This window comes from Cyprinus carpio, chromosome B2, assembly GCF_018340385.1.
Source record: "Cyprinus carpio isolate SPL01 chromosome B2, ASM1834038v1, whole genome shotgun sequence".
In the NCBI taxonomy this organism is placed as follows: domain Eukaryota; kingdom Metazoa; phylum Chordata; class Actinopteri; order Cypriniformes; family Cyprinidae; genus Cyprinus; species Cyprinus carpio.
The window spans coordinates 10,932,613-10,957,052 of record NC_056598.1 but is presented as its reverse complement, the minus strand read 5'-3'; the positions used below and the strand labels follow the sequence as shown (position 1 = coordinate 10,957,052).

Below are 24,440 nucleotides of genomic sequence, written 5' to 3'. Positions count from 1 at the left end.
GTAGCAGTGTTAGCTGCTGGCTGATCCGATACATGTTTAATCACATTTGGGGATTCCTCACCCGCATTCATTAATGCTTCAAATCTGTTCTCAAGATGTATAGGGGGTGGCAGAATACCAGTATTCACAAGCCTTGTAATAGTCGAATCTGGGGTAGAGGATGCTACAGCAGCAATACGAGAAAACTCGTGACAATCTGATGTCTTGTGTTCCTTTGGGTCTCGCTCCCTGTTTGTGCCATCGATTAGTGTGGCGATCAGTTTCGGCTTGTTCCTCTACACTTGGTATAAACTGTTGAGATTCAGAAGATTCATGGGACTCACCGGCTGTATGCTGAGAGGGTCCATGACGACGGTCTGCTGAGTGTTCCGCCTGTTTTGGAAGTCCAGCAAGTAACTTTGTTTCAAGAACCACAATCCTTTGTAGAAGTTTGCAGCAGTTTATGCAACAAGTATATTCAACAGGAGGCATTTTCTCTCTCTTCTGTTTGAATGTAGGCAGTTGTTTTCCCGTCTCCGGAATGTAAGCTGCTGGCAGTGGGAGGCAAAGTCTTCTTTTTGTAGTATAATTCCAGTCCCAAAGAGTTTTTAGTTTTAGGTGTTTGTGCCAAAAATCTGTTGTTTGAGCACTGTGCTGATCTGCTGAAGTAAAAATCTTAGAAAAATCTGAGAAAAGTACAGAAATAAGAAGCAAAGCGCAGAGCAGTAAGCTAGAACGTCCGAACGGTAGCAAAGCCGGAAGCATAAAGCAGTAAGAAAGATAAACTTACAGGGAGCAAAGATCAATATTGTATAAAAATAAACTAAAAATTAAACCGACAGTGTATAAAATAAAGTATCAAAAAAGTTTAGTTTAAAAGTTAAAAAGATATAACTTTTTACAATGAATTTCAGTTTGTAATACATTGAATTAGTCATCTTTCAATCAATTTATCTTTTATTTTAAAGACCTAGTTGTCATTATGTATTCATTATAAGATAATCGTAGTTTATTTAAACATATCTAATATTTCTTACTGCAAAAACTTTGGAATTGTGCCTGTAATTGTGCCCAAGATCAAACTTATTTTTATATGAGCTGTTTTATTTGTTATTATTGTTCTCTCAAAATTTGCAATATGTTTATAGCAATAAATGATAAATAAATAAGCATACAAAAGACTATATATTTATAAATATGCTGCCATTCAAAAGTTTGGGATCGATAAGTTTTTGAATGTTTTTTTTTAAGTAGTTTCTTATGCTCATCAAGGCTGTATCTATTTGATCAAAAATACAGAAAAAAACTGTAATTTTATGAAATATTATTGTAATTTAAAATAGCAGTTTTCCATTTTAATATACTTTAAATTTCATTAAACTCACATATAATTTATTTCTGTAAAGCAATGCTGAATTTTCAGCATCATTGAACAGCAAGCGCTCATTCAAAAGAGATTTAAATACTTCACATATTGATAGCGGGTCCCTGAAGCACGAAAATTCTATTACTCCAAAATTCTAGATAAGTACTTTTTTTTCTTTCTTTTTTTTTCAGAAAGGATGTGTTAAATGGATAAAAATTGATAGTAAAGACTTATATTGTTAGAAAAGTTCTTTTAAACTTTATTGTTCTTTTTAACTTTTTATTCATCAAATAATTATCACAGATTCAAAAAAGCACATTAGAATGATTTCTAAAGAATCATGTGACACTAGAACCTGGTGTAATGGCTGATAAAAATTCAGCGCTGCGTCACAGAAATAAATTATATTTTAAGGTATATTAAAATAGGAAACCAATATTAGAAATTGCAAAAATATTTCACAATATTACCATTTTTCTATCAAATAAATACAGCCTTGATGAGCAGAAGACACATCCATAAAGAAAAGAAAAGAAAAAAAAACATTATTTATTGAAAACTTCTTAAAAATATATATTTTTCTTTTCTGCTTTCAGCAAAACAATGAAATTCATACAGGTTTTGTAACAACATGAGGATGAGTAAATAATGACAATTTTGGGTGAACTATGCTTTTAATAATGGTTAAAAGATAATACATACAACATATTTGATTTGTTATATAAGTACTGTAAAGTATTTTATTAAAATTATAGTAAATTTACTAAAAGTTATTTTATTTGATATAAATGTTTATTGAATATTAAATACAAACGAAAACAATACTGTATTTGTACCTCTGATGCTTTAAAAAAAAGGGCAATGGGACACGTGCAAAGACCTTATATATTTAATTTGCAAGAATGAAATACTAGCCTAGTAATTTCCTGAAGAAGTTAAATGCGAGTCCTGTATTGCTTATATAAATGTTGACCTTTCGCTACAGCTTCCGTTTGGGACCACGTGCACACGGGCCGTTGTGTACATTTCAGTGCGGGTGTGTTTTCTTGAGAGCTTTTGCATCTAGAGCGGTGCTGAGTTGTCAGAACCGTGGTGGGAGGCCGTGTGAGTGATCTGCTGGGTAGCTGAGTGCTCTCCGACTGCTTTTGTAATTATAATGCGTTTTGTGTCGATTCCCGGCATACTGCCTTCCCACCCCTTTGTCTCTGCGAAAGCCTCTTGACAGGGTTCATATCCATTATGAGAATATCATAAGCTTCTCTTCGGCCCACACAAAGCTTCTCGACAGAGTCCCGCCGTCTCACTCATGCTGTGGAAATCTTCATCTTCTAAAGTGCGGGAAATCGAAGAACGGAGGTTTTCCTTCGTGACTGTCATTCAGTCGCTTTGTTCACAATGGCCTCATTCAAGAAAGGCCTCCGACTAAACAGTGTCAAACTAAATTAGAGAGAGAAAAGTGTGAGGGAGAGAGATAGAGGGGTACCGGTCACTAGAGCTACTGGTCCGTCGCCAACTGCCCTGACCGTCTACCTCCCAGAGAGAGCTGACACACTGAATAGCCCCGAGGGAGGCTGCCGTCACCCAGGGAACAGCGGAGTCTACAGGCAGAGACACAGAGGACGGGCTTGAGGGGTTCGGCTGAATCGTCCGTTGTTGTGGGCAGCAGGCGGTGATTTGTGGTCACAGCAGACTATGAACGAAGCCAAAAAAGTGTAGACAAAACAGAGAATAAAAGACGTTCTTTGATGTTTTTGTGTAAAATAATTTAACTATAGAACAAAAATAGCAAGTAATTTGGATTTTTACAGTCTGGTTGTAAATCTTAACACTTGTCACCCTTCTCTTCATTTGGATACATTGCCTTTCTGTTTTTTAGCTGGCAGGTGTGCAAAAATAGGTTGACCTGCTTATAAGATTTTAGATGACAATTTTTTTTTTTTGCTTTTGATACTTGATAGCTTGATAAATCCTCATAATAGTTTAAATTCCCCAGTACCCTACCCAGCAGTGATCTCCGGGCCTTTACTGCCCCTCGGTTGTATTTTCACATTTGTACAGCAGAGGGCGCCCTCTGTCAAGAACTCCTACACTATTTCAAAGCTTGATTAATAATGTGAAATGTGAATCTGGATACAGAAGTTTTATTCTGTTTCCTGCCAGCATTATGCTACTGTCACACTGACATGATTTAACAGGCCCTTTTGTGTGTGAAATCTTTTGTGGCAGTAATACAGTACTTTGGAATCACTGTCTTTTCTATTAAATTACTCAAAATTTGTCTTTCCTCATCCACTCAATTTGCATCAAAGAGATGCTTTAAAATTCACAACAAGAAGTCCCCTCAGTTCATCCTGACCGTTTGTGGAAATGATTAATTTTGAATCAGGAATTTGATTTGAGTAAGTTCTATTAACACACTTTGATTAGGCCTAAAAATGCATTTATAGGAGTCTTTAAATACCTAACCTAACAGATCTTTGGCAAGAAAGAAACAACTATTCAAAAGATTTAATTCGAAAGAAATTAATACATTAAATGAGAAAGCATTCATTAAATTGATCAAAAGAGACAATAAAGTCATTAAGGATGTTACAAAAGATTTTTTCAAATAAATTCTTAAAGTTAGGCTTTTTCATTAAAGGAATAAATTAGATTTTAAAATCTATTGAAATAGAATATAAATGTATATTATTTTTAAGTTATATATATATATATATATATATATATATATATATATATATATATATATATATATATATATATATATATATATATATATATATAAATAATTTGTGATGTAAAACACTCTTAAAAATAAAGGTTCCAAAACAGTGTCTTTGCAGTGATGCCATAGAACCTTTCAGTGAACAGTTCCTCAAAGAACTATTTTGAAGTACTTTTTTAAAATCTAAAGAACCTTTTTTGACTTTAAAGAACCTTTTCTGCATTTGAAAGGTTCCATGGATGTTCAAGGTTCTTCATAGAAACATTGATGCCAATAAAGAACCATTATTTTTAAGAATGTAATGTTGCACAATATTACTATTTTTACTGTATTTTACTGTTTACTAGGGTGATCATATTTTAGTTTTCCAAAAAGAGGACAGTGGGTGCGGGGGGCTGGGGTGTGGTTGGTTGGTTGTTAAAGTAATGCCAAAAGTAGCACAATGACCATATCCCAAATATCAAAACTCAAAATATGTCATTTCCATACCTAAAATACATATTTTACATTTACAGTCACTGTTATGCATAATGACCATAAACACAGCTAAAAAACTTCCTACCAGTGGCCATCATTCACAAAAAAATTAAACATCTAGAATGCAAAATGTTTCAATACAAGTATTTCAGTAAAATGTAATTTATGCAACATTTCAAACGGGGAAAATCAACCCATGGTAACAGTTCAAAAGTAGCCCAATTTCTTCTAGAAAAAAAATGTGGACTTGACAACCCTGCATCCAACACGAGTCAGATTTCACTGATGACGGATTGAGAGGAGAGATGGCTGACAAGATCATGCATGAAGATTTGCTGTTCAACAGATTCTGAGCTCATTGACAAATATCTTATCTTCCTTTACACAGAGTGTGCGTGATCGCTAAATCGATAGTGAAAGTGAACAGCAAGCGCTCATTCAAAAGAGATTTAAATACTCTGCATAATGATAGCAGCTCCCTGAAGTGCGAAAATTCTCTGCAGTATTAGAATGTTTGCTGGAGCACTGGACACAAAAATCACGGGAGTGGGCGGTAATGGTCAGAAATTGAGCGGGACTGGGATTAATAAAACAGTCCCTCTTAGGGCTCTAAAACAAAAATGCACACAATGAATGGCGACATTTTTGGCGATTTAGAAATCCCGGCCAGACTCAATTTTTTAGGTCCGAAAAGGAAGAATAGGACGTATGGTCACCCTATGTTTACTATTTTTGGATCAAATAAATGCAGTCTTGGTGAGCATAAGAGACTTCAAGATGTTCAAAAACATCTTATTGACCCCACATTTTTTAATCGTGTATGCAAATAGTGTATGCAAGTGTATGTAGTGTATGCAAATAAAGAAAATAGAGAGACAATACTGAATCTTGGAGAAAATTATGGTCAGGTTTCAATGAAAGTATCTTTATTACAGAGAAACGGAGAGTATTGTTTCACCAAAGCTACGTATTTAGTATTGAGAATTTTTTGTGCAAGATAACATTAAGTGGACCACCAGGGAAAAACAAAAGAATAAAATGCTACAAAGTGTATAATATCCCCCCTTACAGGTAACTATATGTAAGCTATCTGTCGGTTGATTTCTCTGAAAGCAGCCGTGGGTCTGTGGCACAGTCAAAAGATTGCTCTGTTTGTTTGATCTTAACCAAACTGACACAACCAATGGCATCTATTTGGGGCAGGACTACCTGTTTGGTTAGCCAGTGGCAGACGGAGAAACATAGAAACAGTAATTTAGTTGTTTTTGGTGACACAAGTTACACACTTCAGGTTTAAGTATACCTCTGCTATAAGACGGAAATCACTTTCCACTGCAGGTCTTCTCCTCATGGGTTAAACCTTCCTACAGTATGTTTCTCAGCACTATCATGAACACGTGATAACACCAGGCTTTTGGAGAGCGTGTACCCACTTGACCTCACTGCAGGGACGGGCAAGTGATGTTTACTTTTACTTCACACTCATAGTGTTATATAAATCAAGACACTGCAGGTACAGTTGCTGGGCGGGAGGTTTAAGATTAAAGCATTAACACAGACACTGGGCGTTCCACAGACATTCACCCAACAATATAAAAAATCAAATAAAATGACCTAATGCTTTCCCACCCACAACACCCTTTTTAATCCACCCCAGCCCGACTCACACGCTGTTATTGTACCTCAGACTGGCCTCAGACAGCGTAATTAAATCTTTTTAAGATGCTTGTAGGATCAGAAGTGAAATGGTTAAATGATTCTCTGGCTAAGACGGTTGTTTTTACATAGCTGAGTTGAACAGAGGAGTGCTCATTGTTAGGAAACTTAAACCACTGGCATGGCATGACAGGTTCATTCTGTCTCTCTCTGCATGTCTCTCGCTCACTTTCTGTCTCTCTCTGGCTGTGTCATGAGTCTTAGAGCGCTCCTAAATAGCAACAAGTAAGCATGTGGCCGGAACAGGCTGGAGAAACTCTCAACAGGACATGAGGATAGAGAGAGAGGGTTAGAGGGGGAGTGAAAGAGGATTGAAGCCGTCCCCTCCTCAACACACTCACAATGTTGAGTGCTTTATACTTCATACGAAGCTTCTTTAAGGTAAGAGTGCTTTAGCTTGTTTTCATAGCTCTGTGTTGGTTACGGATTGTCAGAACGGATTAACATCACAGTGTCATTGTGGTTAGTTATGGCATTCAGTTAATTTTCATTTGAAGCTGTTCTTAATAGGTTATCTTGCAACTTTGTTTCTTGGAAAGAGGACAGCCTTGAGTTCAAAGGAACATTTTTGACATATTTGCTTTGGTGAAAGATATGCTTTAGATGTTTTAGATTAAAAATGTCATAGCAGATAATATTAGCATGTCAGGATCTGATACATTTGCTTTTATTCAGTGTAATTATATTAAGTTTGCTCTTTTTGGATTAGTGATTCTTTTAGTATCAAGTAAAGATGTATTTTTTTGTTTTGTTTTTTTGTGAAATGTCTGACAAACTTCCTATAATGGCAGTTTGGTTGTATACTTTGGCTTGTTTCTTGAGATCACATATGTTTTTGATTTAATGAAGGACGCCTAGATCACTGCCTGGACTTTCTCCCACTGAGTCAGTGAAGCTTCACCAACGGCCGCTTTAGTGTGCGTGAGTGGACTCGCGCAGTTGGGAGGCAGTATTGGCAGTGTCTTCAACGTTGTCATGGATTTGGGGAGGTGCTGGTTTAAAAAAATGGTTTTCAGTGGCATAACAAGGCAAGTAGTTTTTCAGCTTGAGGAGGGTCAAACTTAACTTAAATAAAAGAGAGAACAAGAGTGTCCAGCTAGCTGAATTTACAGTTATTGTCACTGCCGAGGTGGAAGCCTTTTGACATGCTGCCATCAGCCTCCAGTGAGTCAGTGTGTGTGGAAAAGTTTTGTCATTGCAGTGTTCCTGTTTTTAAATACACATTCATGCATACAAAATTCTTCAAAAATCAAAAGAAATAGTGCCAAGATATGTACTGTATGTTTGGTCACACTTTATTTTAACGTCCAATTCTTGCTATTAACAAACCATTAACTATGAATTTTGCCTCAATAAATCCCCAGTTTGCTGCTTATTAATAGTTAGTAAGGTAGTTGTTAAGTTTAGGTATTGGGTAGGGTTAGGGATGTAGAATATGGTTATGCAGAATATGTGCTTTATAAGTACTGATAAACAGCCAATATGTTAATAATAGACATGCTAATAAGCAACTAGTTAGTAGTGAAAACTGGTCCCTATACTGAAGTGTTACCGTATGTTTTAAAACATACGGTAACACTTTAGTATAGGGACTAATTCTCATAAGCAGTTCTCTTAAAATAAATAAATCTTAAAACAAATATTTTAATGAATTAATTATTTACATTTTTCGGAATTGCATTGAATACAGTGATGGATGTCTAACATTTTGGAATAAAATGACAGACTCCTTACATTCGTAGCTAGCATTTTATGTATCCTAAATGCACATAATTACTAAACAATTACTAAATAAAATATTGTCACAAATTAGAATTTTGGCATCAATCAATCAATCAATCAGTCAATCAACAGACAAAATGGCAATATTGACAATATTTTGTTTAAAAGTGATATTTACCTTTTTTCTTTTTCTTCAAATCATAATTCCTATTTTATCTTTTATTTTATTTGTGATTTAGATACCATTCAGAATGAGACCATTTGGATAACATTTCATTAAAAAATGAAAATTCTGTCATTTACTCACCTTCATGATGTTCCAAACCGGTATGACCATCTTACTTCTGGTAAACACAATAGATAATTTGAGTTTTCTGAAAAATGTCTCAGTGTTTCTTTTCTCCATACGATAGAAGTCAAATTGTAATGAAAACTGTTTGGTTACTAACATTTTTCAAAATATCTTTCTTTGTGTTTCACAAAAGAAAGAACGTCATACAGGTTTGGAGTGAAATGACGGTGATGAAATTATGACAGAATCATCATTCCATTTTTAGGTGAACTATCCTTTTAAGTGTTTAAATATTTCTTGGAGCCACTGTACATCATGTCTGCTACTTCTTAAACTGCTAGAAAAGCAAACTAAGCTGGTTTCATGGAATGTTGAAATGTGCCATGTAGATCTAGCCACCTTCCCAGATAGCAAAATTACTGAGGCCCAGATCAGGCCCACAACTGACACTTTCATCTGACCCAGATACTGTGTGGAATGATTGCACTTTGGCGGTCCACACCTGTTTTCCATATTTAGGCCACGAGTAAGCCAAAAGAAGGCCCAATGTCAGCCATGGATAAACCAAATAAAGCAGAACTGGCCCAAATCTGGGTCACATTGGTTTTAATTCTGGCCCAGATCCGGCCCAGATCCAACAACTTACTTCGGCCCACATACTGTGAAGAATGTTGACATTTGGGTGGTCCACTCCTGTTTGCCAAATTTGGGCAACAAGCAAGCCAAAGGAAGGCCCAATATCAGCCATGAATAAACCAAATAAAGCAAAACTGGCCCAGCTTTGGCCCAGATCGAACACCTTGCCCCTGCCCACATACTGTGAAGAATGATGGCATTTGGGAGGACCACTCCTGTGACCACTTTAGGGTCACATTCAGATTACACATTGCCGTCAACACTGCAACTTTACCTACAGAGGCTCACATGTGATTTGATCCATTTGGGCCATTTTTGCTATTTTACATACAGTATGGGCCACTTCAGGCTTACATCCATTTTGTCCGGGCCCTAAGAAGGCCAGCACTGCCATATCATTGCCTTAAGTGGCCCACATCCGCATGCTATCTGGGTTGTAATGAAGTATGAGTGTCCTGAAGCAGGACTGCAGTTGCAGCTCAGTTTAAGCGCAGTGTTATGTGTCTTACTCAGCTCTTCCAGCAGCTTCATCTGTGATGTAAGAACTTGAGGGGCATTGTCGAATTGCAATATGTCATGCACAGCATGAGTCAGATTATGGTTGTGAATTAATGCATCCCCACAGCCTGGCTCTCTCTGAAAGAGATTCTTTTGAATTCATATTTTGCCTTTTTTTATGCATGGGAATGTGGGCAGTTTATGCATGCGCTCAGTCAGCATTACTGCCTCCTGATCAGTGCAGCCATAATTTTGTTGACATAAGCGCTCAACAGCTTAGTCAATCAGTTGTCAAACTTCATGCTATGAACATAAACTGCCTTGACTTTTGACCTTTTATATCTCTATGCTGCCAGCTGAAATTAAAGCCGGGAAACAGCACTTTTCCCAAACAATACCGTTTTCAAGGGAAGAGCAATGCGACAGATGATCCGTCCCAATCTGCTCTCCCGCCAGGAATATGAGCGATCAGATTGCACATGAATGGGAGTTGTTTTTCCCATCTGTGTTTTCCTGGGGCAGTTTGATTATCCGGTTTCTCTTTGAATCACAGTGTTTTGGCATGTCAGAGCTAAACATGAGTAAAAGTATGGGTGTGGATGCATGTGTTAGCACGCATGTTGTTGTTTGGGACTGATAGGTGTATGTGTGTGTGTGTGTGTGTGTGTGTGTGTGTGTGTGTGTGTGTGTGAGTTGATGCTCGAGGCCCCCAATCCCTCTGACATATAGGTTTGAGAATGCCGATTACATACCACATTCAGTTACTCAATACATCGGCTTCTATTACATTTGGCCTGACAGGGAAATGGACAAATTAATTGAAGAAAAAAACAGTGGAGCAGTGAGAGATTTATGTGCTTCATTAAGCAAAACATTTAGTGAAATTTGAGTCTTGTGGCATGTGACACATGAGGAAGCTCAGAAGTGTCTGTAAATGCAAGCAACCAAATGATTTTAGGTATTATTTTTCAGTAGCTTGTGTGGCCTTTCCAAACAATCTGATTTAGAGTATAACATGAAAGCAAGAACTGATTGTGAACATGCAAATGAAAGTCTCAGCTAAAGAATTTGTTATGTAAAGCCCTAAAGCTGTTTAAACGTCCCACAATGAGGCATTTTCAGTGTCTTCCTGAAGTCTCATAATGTTTATAATAGATGTGGACAGATTTTCTATTTCCCCAGAGTAGAGACAAGACCAGACCATTCAGACACAGAGAATGAGTGCGATAGCAGGACAGGAATGTAAACCAACTCCAAGAGGCTACTAGTTAACTAGTGTGAAGTAGAGGTGTTGTAGCCCCCCATCTCTGACCCCATCCTGTGCTTTTCTTAATAGATGGTCTATGATTTTTGGCCATAAGATCTCATTTTAAACATTACCTCTGTAGCTTAGTCAGATTTTACATAAATATATACATTAATTAGATGACTTTAAACAAGTATTGTGTGGAATCGGTTCAGTGATTCTTGAGATCGTAGGTCATACACTCTCAGAAAAAAGGTGCAAAACTGTCACTGGAGCATAAGTGTACACTTTAGGTACTAATATGTACTTATAAAATACTGTACCATTTAGGGGTAAAGAAGGTACAAAGTTGTATCTGTTATATCTGTGTTTTGTTTTACATATAGCATTTAGCATTTAGCAATGATTCAATGGATGTGTTGTGCAAGTTATGTCCCTGCCCTGTAAACCTGTTTTTGGGAAACAGCTCCCTTGTGTTTTGGCGATTGTGACTGTTTAGATTATGCAACCACTGATAAAGTATATATCATTCTGTTTGGTAAACAAACTTCTGCCGATTAGAATGGACAAGAGAGATTAGGGAGCTGTGGCATGAGTTTATAGGGCAAAGGTCATTTCCCTGTGCATTTTTCTTCTGTCTCTTTGGGAGTTATCAGAGCAAGGCTTTAAATTCTGTCACTCAGCAGGGGAGCGTTGCATAAGCTGCTCATCACCTCCTCATTAGGAACAAGAAACCACTTGTTATTTGGTCCACTGATTCAACACGCAGTGCCCTTTATCAGGGATCCCTTATAGTTTAGAGAAATTGCGGGAATGAGGGTGTATTTAACCGCTTGTGCTTCAGTGCATCATGAGGGATTTCAGATAATATGATAATCAGATTTGGAAAGCAATAAACAGACTGGGAGATTACGTTCTGCCATCAGACTCCTGTGAGAAAAGTCTGACTTATGGTAAATCAGGTGAAAAGCACAGGTTGTAAATCACATGATCCAGTTCATGCATAGCGAGTGCCATGAAAATGTAGTAATCAAAAAATATTTGGGCAATTCAAGTAATTTTAACGTGTTTTATGGTTGTCAAAGTGCAAGCAGAGTTGAAAATGGCCGATCTCAGAAACATAACATTCCTTAGCGAGGGAACGAATTAGTAAATCGTGCACACAATTTATAAATCGAGGGAACAAAATAATAAATCATGCACATGATTTAGCCTACTATTTTTTCTTGGATGCCATGTGCGGGGCTCTGTACTCTACCATCAGGGCAGTGGTAGGAAAATATTAATGCATTATAGTTCATTGCACTTAATCTAAATGTTTAATTGTGGGTCTACAATTTTTAACCAATGCAAATACAGTCTCAAGGCTGTTGTTTACAGTGTTTTTGAATGAATGAGTGTTTTAAAAACATTAAGGATATTGTAAGAAATGGCATGGCCTATGGTGTTTTTGGAGAGAGCTTTGTTTATAGCTGTTTGTCTGATCTGAAGTCAGCTGATTTAGTTGGCACAGGGAGGATCTCAGTTGTGTGTGCACCTGCTCTAAATCAACACAACCACTTCTTATGCACAGCAGTGCTCATGAAGGCTTCACTATACTTGAAAAGCTAAAGCTCTTAAATATATCCACTGGGTTTTATTCAGATGCATTTCAGCTAAAATTATTTCTAAAGCAAACATTTCTGCAAAAACATCTTACTATTTTACTATTACTTTAAATCCTGTCTGATGAGACCTGATGATTTGAATTTTTTTTTTCATATTTGTCATACTTAAAAGAATTAGATCATTAAACTAATTTTAACATTACACAAAGATAATGCAAGTAAATACAAAATGCAGTTTTTAAATGATGATTTCATTTATTAAGGGAAAAAAGCTGGCCAAACCTACCTGGCCCTACGTGAAAAATTAATTTCCCCCTCCTGTTAAATCATGGAAGAACTGTGATTAATTTTAGGCTAACATTATTTTAGAAAGCTGAGTTATATTTCACTAGCCACACCCAGGCCTGATTACTGCCAGACCTGTTGAATCAAAAAATCACTTAAATAGACCTTCTGACAAAGTGAAGCATGCTTAAAGAGAAACACATCATGCTGCGATCTAAAGCAATTCAAGAACAGCTGAGAAACAAAATAGTTGACGTATCAGTCTAAGTGGGTTATAAAGCTGTTTCTAAGGCTTTGGGACTCCAGCGAACCACGGTCAGAGCCATTATCCACAAATTACTTCTAGAGTGCAACAACGACTCATCCAGGAGGTCATAAAAGAACCCAGAACAACATCTAAAGAACTGGAGGCTGCACTTCCCTCAATTAAGGACAGTGTTCATGATTCAACAATAAGAAAGAGACTGGGCAAAAACAGCATCCATGGGAGAGTTCCAAGGCTAAAGCCACTGCTGACCAAAAAGAACAAAGGCTCGTCTCTCATTTGCCAAAAAATATCTTGATTATCCCCAAGAATTTTGGGCAAATATTCCAACACAGCATTTCATAAAAAAAAAAAAAACATCATACCAACAGTCAAACATAGTGGTGGTAGTGTGATGGTCTGGAGCTGCTTTGCAGCTTCAGGACCTGGACGACTTGCCATAATTGATGGAACCATGAATTCTGCACTCTATCAGAAAATCCTGAAGGAGAATATCTGGCCGTCAGTTTGTGACCTCTAGGTCAAGCACACTTGGGTTATGCAGCAAGACAATGATCCCAAACACACCAGCAAGCCCACCTCTGAATGGCTCAAAAAACAAAAAAGTTTTTTAAGGTTTTGGAGTGGCCAAGTCAAAGTCCGGACTTAAATATAACTGAGTTGCTGTGGCATGAAATTAAACCGTCCATTCATGCTCGAAAAACCCTCCAATGTGGCTGAATTAAAACAATTCTAGAAAAGAAGAGTGGGTCAAAATTCCTCCAAAGTAATGTGAAAGACTCATTGCCAGTTATCGCAAACGCTTGATTGCAGTTGTTGCTTCAAATGGTGGCACAATCAGTTATTAGATTTAGGGGGCAATTACTTTTTCGCATAGTGCCAGGCAGGTTTGGACAGCTTTTTTTCCATAATAAATTAAATCATGATTTAAAAACTGCATTTTGTATTTACTTGCATTATCTTTGTGTATTATTACAATTTTACATGATGATATGAATCTTTTAAGTGTGACAAATATGCAAAAAATAAATAAAAAATACGGAACTGTATTGCATGATATATTACTACTACTACTTCTACTACTCCTAAAACTTTTATTTATAGCAGCCTTTCATGGCATACAAGGACACCTTGCAACATAAGTCAATAAAACACAAAGTAAAAGACTGAGTTAAAGTAGACCTAGACCCAACAAAAAGGACTTCAGTTATGTTGGCACTGTGCTTTAAGAAATTCTTTGTCATCCAAATGTTAACATCCTGCATTAATAAATATTACCTTTTGTAGATACGTACAGTTGTGTATCATCGGCGTAAAAATGAAAATGAATGCCAAAAGTCTGATGAAAAATATGACTAAAAGATAAAATATAAAATCCATAATAAATAAAAATAATAAATAAAAGCAGACCCAACACTGACCCCTGTGGAATGCAGTGAGTATCTGAAACTGGCTCAGATTGAACAAATTGTATTTTTATCACTTTAAATACAGTGAAAGAAGTACAATACAACAAAAGCCAGTCGATCTAATAATACTGAATGACAGTGTCGAATGTGGCACTAATATCTAAAAGAATAAATTTGATTGATTTGATGGCATAAGACCTTCATTATGTTAAATCTGCTTCCTGTGCTCCTCGCCCGTATATTTAGAAATAAGAGCAGCCCTCATGTGGAGCACATGTAACTTAACCAAAATTATCACCTATACTGAAAATATTTAGTGGAGAAATCATTTTCACTCAGAAATTGGTAATAAACTTGGCAAGTAACGTTAAATGTGAATTTTGAAGTAGAAAGACTAAAATTGTGTTATTGTAAAATGCACTCTTAATAATCTTTATTTACATCTTTGAATACAGTATATTCAATATAGATTTAGACTTGACACAAAATCATTTATGAATATAGCATAAAAAAAAAAAAAATTGAGTGTGGGTATCTCCTGACAGCGACATCCTTGCATGTGTGCAGATGTGTTTGTGTGTGTTTCCCTCTCTGCGGTTGGCCTCCCTGATGGGATGAGCTCATGCTCACGTTGACATAGCAGCAGGATCCTGTAATTGCAGCACTTCAGTGTGCCAGAGTGATCTGATGCACCCTGTACCTCCTCCTGAACCTCAAACACCTCCTGACTTTAAAACCACCTTCCCCTGAAATCAAACCACTGCTCCTGAATCATGAATCCTCATAAATCTAAACTGAGGAGGTTTATAATGCCTGTGTGTCTTATGTGATGTTTCTTGGCTGATGTTTTTATCGTTGTATTCTAATATACAATGCATACATAAATAGATGCATAAATAAAACAATGACAGAGAGAGGATGTTGCTTCTAAAACTTTGTAAAAATGCACAGCCAGTTTTCCCCTTTAATAATTATTAAAACACTGTTACACTGTCACATGACCTCAACACTGCATGTGCAGTAGTAAACAGTATGTTGATGTTACATTTGCATGTCTTCAGGGTTAGAGGAAGCAGACGCTCAGTCTGGACTGTTCAGCTATCCTGCACCCATGAGGAATGATGTAAGCAAAAGAACGCTGAGCTCACTGTGTATTCTCAGTGTATCTCATTAGCGAGTGCTCTCTCTCTCTCTAGTGCTGTTCCAGTGACTTTAAGACACTCCATTGCGGGGATTTAAGATCAGAACAATCTGATCTGCCACACAAGTAATGGATATTAGTAAATATCTGGGAGTGTATACCTCATTATTATTATGACCGGTTCAGCAGCAAATTGAAAGACTGTGATTGCATTTTTGCTTTTTATTTATTAGTTAATTATAATCTCTTATTATTTTTCACTATTTGTACTATTGCTGGCTGAAGAATCATGTCTGATGTATTTATAATGGAAATGACAGCAGAAAGGCTGTAAGAAACATCTAGCCTATACAGCAGATGGTGGTGCAGCTTGTTTTGGTCCAACTGGTGGAACTGATTCAGACCTGCTTCTGAATTTCTTACATAACTTTTTTTATGTATTCTGTAACAGCAGTATAAATACTGTTTATTATTTTCCACTGAGACTTTTATTTATCACATATTTTGGCGTCTTTTTATTGAATACGTTTATTCAGCAAGAACACATAAAATTCATTTAAAAATGACAATAGAAACTTTTACAGAAGATTTCTATTTCAAATAAATGCTGTTCTTTCAAACTTATTATTCAACAGAGTATCCTGAGAAATTATATCATGGTTTCCACATATCACTGTTTTGACCGTTGATGTAATAATAATATTTGTTGGCTACTAATAATAAATGTTTTTGAGCACAAAGTCAGCATATTAGAATAATTTCTGAAAGATTATAACGTGACACTGAAGACTGGAGTGATGACTGCAGAAAATTTTAGCTTTGACAAAATAAAAGCAGTAAAAATTTCACTAGTAATCACAGACTTTTAAACGTGGTGAGAATTTCTGATGCTCAGTACTCTATATTTTGATCTGTAAAAAAAAGATTAGACATTAAACTCAAGTAACAGAAAATGATGAAATGTGAGTTGGACTGGTCTCTTTAGCTCACTATCAGAGTTGAACATCTTAGCAAAATTGCACAAGCTTGCTGTTGAATGGAGATAATTTGTGAACTTTGTGGTTCAAAATTGGACTGAGCTCTGGGATTTGCTCTGGGACTACTTCAACTACATTCAGCTACATGGAGAACATAATGTCTTTATTTTTTGAGGAATACTAGATGGCTTTTGCTGTAATTTTTTTAGATTCATTATGTTTCTGAATGCTTCGCTGGAAGAGAACTTTACAGATCATTGAATATTCATGACCTGTCATGCATCATATATTCATGAATTGTATGTAAGCTAGACAGTAACTATACTGTAGTTTTGTAATAGTCCTTTTTGTTAAATTGATACTTTAGTTTTCCTGGATGTACATGGGCTCTGTCTTTCCATTTTTACCTCATATGCCTACTGTATATACTGTATATTCATGCTTGAACACAAACCCAATCCCCCCATTCTCCTGCACAGCCTACGATGTAGTGTTAAGATGTTAAGCCATTTAGGGAACTCAACTGTAATCAGTTTGCCAAAACAAGCTCTGGTTCCTGAATGGGGTCAGATGACGTTGTGTTGTTGGCTGAGGCCAATGTGGACAGGTTTTACTCTTGGCTAATGCTGTACCCCTATGTGCTCTGTCACAGTTTTACACTGATGTTTTGTTAAACATGTAAGACATAAGTTCTGTTAATAGGATATTGAACTATCTATCTATCTATCTATCTATCTATCTATCTATCTATCTATCTATCTATCTATCTATCTATCTATCTATCTATCTATCTATCTATCTATCTAGTATTAATACTTCCAAAAATAAGATTCAAGCAGACTGTGCAGGAGTAATTGGCATTCTTTGATACCTGTATGTTTGCTCTAAGCTGGATGATGGCGCAAAAGTCTGCTCTGGTGCAAGTTCCAGTCCCTTTCGACATCCTACTCGCTATGAGTGGTGCTCAAGGGGTCAAGTTTTTTCCACTTAAGCATGGTCCCTAATGGTAGATTTTGTAACCACACTATCTGGCTACAAATGCATTTTTCTCTATTGACTCTGATATATGGTGTTACTTACACTATGTGCAGTATGTTGTATTGCTGTCATTTACTTTTCATAAGCTTTTTTTTTTTTGACAGTTGTTAATTTTTGTTCCCATGTTGTTTGTGCTAACATGATGTTAATGTTTCATGCAATCTGTTGTGCTCTCATGTGTTCATTACATCTGCATCTGTTCATCATCATGTACAATTTTGTTTGTGGGAAAACGATTCCTTGAACAAATGAGCTAATGGATCAGATGCTTCATATAAGCAAATGCTTTCTAAAGAGCTTTGATTTGTAGCTGCATGAAGCAGGACATGGTTGAGTGACACATTAGTTCCAGGTGTGAAAGGAAAGAATTCAAGAGTAATTGAATGATTATCATACCTCTGTGGGTAACTTCGCAAACATATGTTCTTCTTTAGAGTTAAAATGATTGCAGACAAAAAAAGATAAAAAAGAAGACAAATTATTAAATTCCGATTTTGAATTGCTTCACTGATGTCACTTATCAACTGTTTACTTTAAGAAAAATAAAGTCCTCTTTGTTAAGAACAGCAAAATAACTCACATATTCTCTTTGTCCTCTTAGGCCTCAGCTTTAGAGGACTCTGGGAATGAGGCAGCCTGTCTGGATGATGGGGAGTCTCCGCAGGAGGAGCATGGAGAGCAACAGGACCATCAGGAATGGTGTGAGCCAGTTTCTGAAGCAGCACAGGACACAAAAGAGGAATATTTTGACACACACTCACGGCAGAGTGACACTTTCTCTGGCTTGAGTCATGAAACTAAGGACTGCTGCAGGACACCGCTCAACTCTGTGGGTCATCTGGCCTCACACTCAATTTCAGTTAGAAGGAGAGATCCCTCTTCATCAAAACAGCATCATTCTGTCAATCATGCTGACAGTCTCAGTAGAACAGAGGATAGAGAACAATTGCAAAAGCAGACTGAAAATATGGGGATCATGTGCATGGGAGTTGATGGCACTGGAATGTCTGAAGCTAAGGGTGCTCCGGAATGTGAGGAGGTTTTCAGCAATTTTCCAGCGGGATCTGGAGTTGATTCTTCTTCAAGGAATGACCAATCCTACATCGTAACACCCCTACTGGCATTAGAGAATGCTGTAGAACCACAAGCACTCACTGAGCCATGTGCTAATGACTCATTATTGACCTTAACAGACTGTGATGGAGCCAAGTCTCAGTTTGCTGACACCTTTGAGGGAAGATCAAAATGGGATCAAATTAACAAAAATATCACAGACACTCAGTCAGGACACAATGAGCCACAAATACAGTTCATAACCTCACGTGAGAAGGAGTTACAGCAAAATGAGATTGGCAGTAGTAACACTGAAGTACAGTTGATTTCGAATGCACCTGTTGCGAATAGTAAAGATAAAGAATGTCGTGAGCTGGGTGTTGATGAAAATAATATCAGTTTATCTGTATCACGTCATCTTTCTGTATATGAGTCTGTATCAGTTGAGAAGCCTATTGAACAGGAATTTGAAGAGTCAACAAAACACAGACAATCACAGCTCTCAGTAGAGCACAGCAAATCACAGCCCTTAGTAGAGCACAGCAAATCACAGCCCTCGGTAGAGCACAGCCAATCACAGCCCTCAATAGAGCACAGCAAATCACAGGCGTCAACAGAACATAACCAATCACAGGTTTCTATAGAATGTAGCCAATCACAGAATTCAGCAGAACACAGCCAATCACAGGCATCAACAGAACATAACCAATCACAGGATTCTGTAGAATGTAGCCAATCACAGAATTCAGCAGAACACAGCCAATCACAGGCATCAACAGAACATAACCAATCACAGGATTCTGTAGAATCCAGCCAATCACAGAATTCAGCAGAACACAGGCAATCACAGGCCTCAACAGAAGACAGGTCATCACAAGATTTTGTTGAACACAGCCAATCACAGAATTCAGCAGAACACAGGCAATTACGAGACTCAATAGATCACAGTCAGTCACAGGATTCAGTAGAATGTAGGCAATCACAGAATTCAGTAGAAGACAGCCAATCACAAGACTCAGTAGAACATAGTCAATCAAAGGATTTTGTAGAATGCAGCCAATCACAGGATTCTATAGAATGCAGTCAATCACTGTATTCAGTAGAACGCAGCCAGTCACAGAGCTCAGTAGAAGACATGCTATACCAAAATGTAATCATCAACAACAACAAATCACAAGACCCTCTGACCTCACTACAGCACACCCAATCACAGGATTCTGTAGAACTTAGCCCATCTAATGATTCTGTAGAATGCAGCCAATCACAGGATTCAGTAGAAAACATACAGTCACATACTACATCAGAACACATTCAGTTACAGAATTCTATAGAATGCAGCCGATCACAGAATTCCATACAACACAGGAAATCACAGGATTTAGCAGAACAAAACCAATCACAGAACACCACAGAGCACAGCCAGTCACAAACTCCAGTGGAACACAGCCAATCACAAACTCCAGTGGAACACAGCCAATCACAAACTTTAGTGGAACACAGCCAATCACAAACTCCAGTGGAACACAGCCAATCACAAACTCCAGTGGAACACAGCCAATCACAAACTTTAGTGGAACACAGCCAATCACAAACTCCAGTGGAACACAGCCAATCACAAACTCCAGTGGAACACAGCCAATCACAAACTCCAGTGGAACACAGCCAATCACAAACTCCAGTGGAACACAGCCAATCACAAACTTCAGTGGAACACAGCCAATCACAAACTTCAATGGAACATAGCCAATCACAGGTTGATTTCATTAAGACAAATTCTATGGGCACCCAGTGGACTATGACGGAGTCAGAATCTGGTTTTATTTCAAACACAGCAGCTCTTTATGAGAAGGGACAATTAAAACAGGACTGTGTGGACGTATGCATAAATTGTGAAGTCAGTCAATCCTTCAAAACATCTGGAAGGCTTTCATCAAAGGATACTGACAAAGAACTCGATTTGAACTTCGAAAAGAATAACAGTCTAAATTTTAAAAAGCAGAACTTAAATGACACCCCACCTGTTGTTTCCGAATGCGAGTCTTTTTCAGCCGAGAGAGCTTTCTCAAATATGCCTAATGCAACTTCTGCTGGAGTGTCAGATTCACTGAATCAACATGTGATCAATGACCAGACCTCAGAACAGTCAGATCTGCAGGCTAGACCTCATTACGATCAACAAAATTTCCCAGTTTTACAAATGCACACTGAAAAAACGGATTCCTCAGTTAGTAGTTATCACATGGACAGTCATTGCTTAGAGGACATTGTTTCAGGGGAACATGAGCCTGAGGCAGATATTTATGAAACCCATCAGTGCCCTAATAGCAGAATTAACTATAACACACAGGGTGAATTCACTGAAGCACAAGTGTATGTTAACACTGAAACTTTTGATACCAATGATGGTGACGTTTTAGAAGGAACGCTGAAGAATAGCAAAACACATCACATTATTAAAGGGTACCAGAAAGAATTTACAATAGTTCCCTCGGTAGAACAGTCAGTAATTTACTCTGATAGTTCGGGATGCATAGAATACACTAGGCCTAAGTCATTAAGTGTCGCGTGTCCTGACATGAAGAGAGCTGAATCCGATGGATGTCCTGTAGACAGTCCTGTCGAATCTCTGGCTAGTCTGTTCGAGATTTCGTATGACAAAACTCAAGTCAGCCCCACAGATGTTTGCTTTGAGCTCAGTGATGGCCTTCATATGAACTGTAAACAAGTGGCACATTGCGTTATAGAATATACAGAGACCTCCAAACAATTTCATCGACCCGACACCCTGTCTGACAAACAAGCAAGACAAAACGAGTCGGTTGAAACAATTGAGCCGGATGTTGATACTTTGTCTAGTGCATGTACTGATCCTTTCACAAATGCACAATCCCCTTTTGATTATTCCCAGCTGAACAGTAGAAAAGATGAATACAGCTCAGACACAAATAATAATATTAAAGCAATTACTTTTGAAGAGTGTGCCTCAGGTGAACAGATCTCTTTGCCCAATTCTTTGCAGAAATACAGCAGGTTTGGTATCAATGCTGGATCTTTAGTCTCAAAAGGTGGTGATTGCAAAGACAATGTCCTTCCTATTCAGGCTACTCCCTTTAAAGCACCTGAAATGAGGTCTGCAATTGACAGAAAAGATAATGTTGCTAAACCTTCTGAATTCAACGAATTCAGCAGCCATAGAGATGCTATACTAAACCAGCTCTGTGATTGCTGTGGTGGAAAGGAGTGCCAGCTGCACTCGTCTGCAGTGGAAGGAGAGCAGACAGCAGGAAGATTTCAGTTCAAGGGCACAGATGGCATCAGTCAGAGCAGAACTGTAGTGTTGCAAACCTCGAGTACCTCATACACAGATGACCAATGCAACACACATGGAGAGGTTAATGCAGACTCTACAAACTGTGAATTTTCACATATTGGCCATTTGCTTGCACACAAACATCCGGAGTCCGTCCAAGAGAAAAGCATATTACCACTGAGTGGCTCACTCAAGGTCGATGATATTTATGCATCGGAAAACAGCACTGATTCAATATGCAAAACTTCTGATCCTCTTTGTAAGCAATCTTTGCAACTGTGCAACTCTGAGACTGAGGGCGCATTTGTTACATGTTGCCGTATTTTACCCATCACTAATTTAGAGGCCATTTTGGAGTCAGACCGTTCACCGGAGAGCTCATTTGTGATAGAAAATGGACTGGGGGAGCAACAGGGAGGAAGTCCATTATCAGAAGGTGGATTCAGTGAGGAATGGAGCTCTTGTGATGATGTCACAAACCGCCCACATGCAAACATTTCTGCCATGTGTACAAAAGCCAACGTAGCCACTGTCATGAATGAACAAGATTCTGGAGAAACAATTAGCTCTTTATCAAATGGTTTTGATAGCAGTGATGGTTATAGTTTTTCCAGTGAAGGAAAAGAAGAGACGGAGGACAGCACTCAGTCATCATCTAGTCTTTATGGTTCTGCAAGAAATAAGAGAACCCAATCAGGGAAGGGCTCTGTGTTTTCTGTTTTTTCTCGAATGCCCTCATTCCGCAAGATTAAACGAGAACACAAAGGCAATAGCAAGGTTGATCCAGAAATTAAGGACTCCAGTGAGGAAGGAGATGAACGGGGTGAGTTGAAGTACAATAGGTCACCCACACAAAACAAATCCAACTCTTCACTGAACAAGACTTCTATTTCTCAAAGTACAGATCATCTTTCAGACATTACAAAGTTTGTTGACCACTCCAGTGATGATATTTTTGAAAAAGCTTTTGCTTTAAATATGCAGAATAGAGAGAAATCCCCAAATTTGTATCAGCAGCACAAAGATGGAGATGTACTGAATTTTAGAGTTTCCCCAACGACAGAGGGATTTCAACAAAAAAGAAGCAAGAGTACCGATAACTTAAACTTGCGCATGAAACTCGCAATGGCTCACAAGTCTCTGTCTAGCCTGTTTGAGTCCAGGTATCCTGAGAGGGACAACCAGGAGCAGATTGCACAGTCAGAGAACGAGGAGGTAAAAACCAAGCAGTCCTGGAGGAAGTTGAAACGGTCTAAGGAAGCAGAACTTTGCAAAAGAACTCTATCGGTTCCTGGGATGGTCTGTGACAAGTCCATACATCAGAGCCATATCGATTGTGCCTTCTGTGCTCCTCAGAACAGGTCCAGACTTAATAGCTCACCAGCTTCCCAAAAGAGTTTGAGGAACACTTGCCATTCTGATTCACAGAGTTTGAAATCTTGTCCTCAGGAACAGTCTGAAGACAGAAAATATCTGGAAGGAGGTGAGCTGCCTTGTGCTCCTTACTTAGATTCTTACCAGATCTCAGAAGATGGCTTCGAGTCCAGTGTAGAGGATAGGTCGCAATCACCTGTACACCCAACTGTTTTTGCACTTGCAAACCAGATGTCACCTACCTGGACCAGATCTTTAAGCTGTTTTGAGACCACTGATACGCCAACAAGGCCCATGAGCCCTAAACCTCACAGTCCTGGTCTGGGCTGGACACACCGGAGGAGCTTCCGTTACCCCTCGAGATCTGTTGCATCTTCTCTCTGTTCGCTCGGTCAAGGAGTGAGCACTGACGGTATCTCTGATCCACCTCAGAGACCGACGTCTCTGAAACCAAGAACAGCACAACTCACAACAACCCACTCTTTTGATTCTGAGTCCTTACTAGAGGACAGCAGTTCAGACAGCCAGTCTCAAAATAGCCTGAATTCAGCATCCCTGATCAACAAACCAGAGGTAAGTCAAAGTCAATTATGAAGTTAATGATGTCAGGAGAGCGTAAATGTGTCCTTTGAATATTTTGGACAGGATTGCTATGTGGTTTCTCACTTTCTATATTTAGCTTTGCTGTTTGTATAGTAATTCTACTTAAGTTTGATTTTTCCCAAGGCTGTTCATATGTCAAAGCAAAAGTGGATTGTTAAGGTGCTTTTTGGAATTGATCTGGATTAGCCAGCATATTACAAAGGTTGTTACATGTTTAAGTCACAATATTTCTCAAAGGTAGTGCCATCTAGTGGTTAACAAGGAGCATTTATGGTCACATTGTCCACCCTTTCACAAAGTTTGGCCTACAGTGCAAAAAATACTTAATGATTTTTTTTTTTTTTCACCTAAAGTAACACGTAAAATATTTTAAGGTTTGTTTTCATAGATTGTATCTCGAATATAAGTGTATTTTGCCTTGGTAGATTTTTTTCCATTAGTTCAGGGTAAAAAATCTACCAAGTTGAGGGTTGGTAAGATTTTAAAACGTATCTTAAGCTCACCAAGACTGCTATAATGTTCAGATTTGGTGCTTATGAAATGTTTCTTATTTTTGTTATTGTTGAAAACATTTGGTTCTGTAATATGTTTTTAATGCATCTTTGCTGAATAAAAGTACTATTTTTTCCTAAAAGATCTTACTGACCCCAAACATTTGTTATGTTATGTACTAAACTGCAAGTGCAGACGAAATACACATGTATTAGGCATATATTCAACA

General features: G+C 37.9%; 1 protein-coding gene across 8 annotated transcripts in view; it reads left to right on the top strand.

Annotated features, from left to right (window-relative positions):
- The window catches only part of LOC109055155 (rho guanine nucleotide exchange factor 4-like), an 82,411-nt gene that overhangs the window by 26,777 nt on the left and 31,194 nt on the right, over positions 1-24,440 (top strand). For 6 of the 8 annotated variants that reach the window (XR_006153984.1, XM_042717996.1, XM_042717995.1 and 3 more), the window contains one exon: positions 17,981-23,689. Coding sequence is in view for 7 of the 8 variants with exons in the window: in XM_042717996.1 (XP_042573930.1) it covers positions 17,981-23,689 (5,709 nt within the window). In the remaining variant the exon portion in view is untranslated. Of the gene's footprint in view, positions 1-6,378; positions 6,645-17,980; positions 23,690-24,440 lie in introns of those variants that run through there. The other 2 variants (XM_042717997.1, XM_042717998.1) reach the window with 2 other exon arrangements.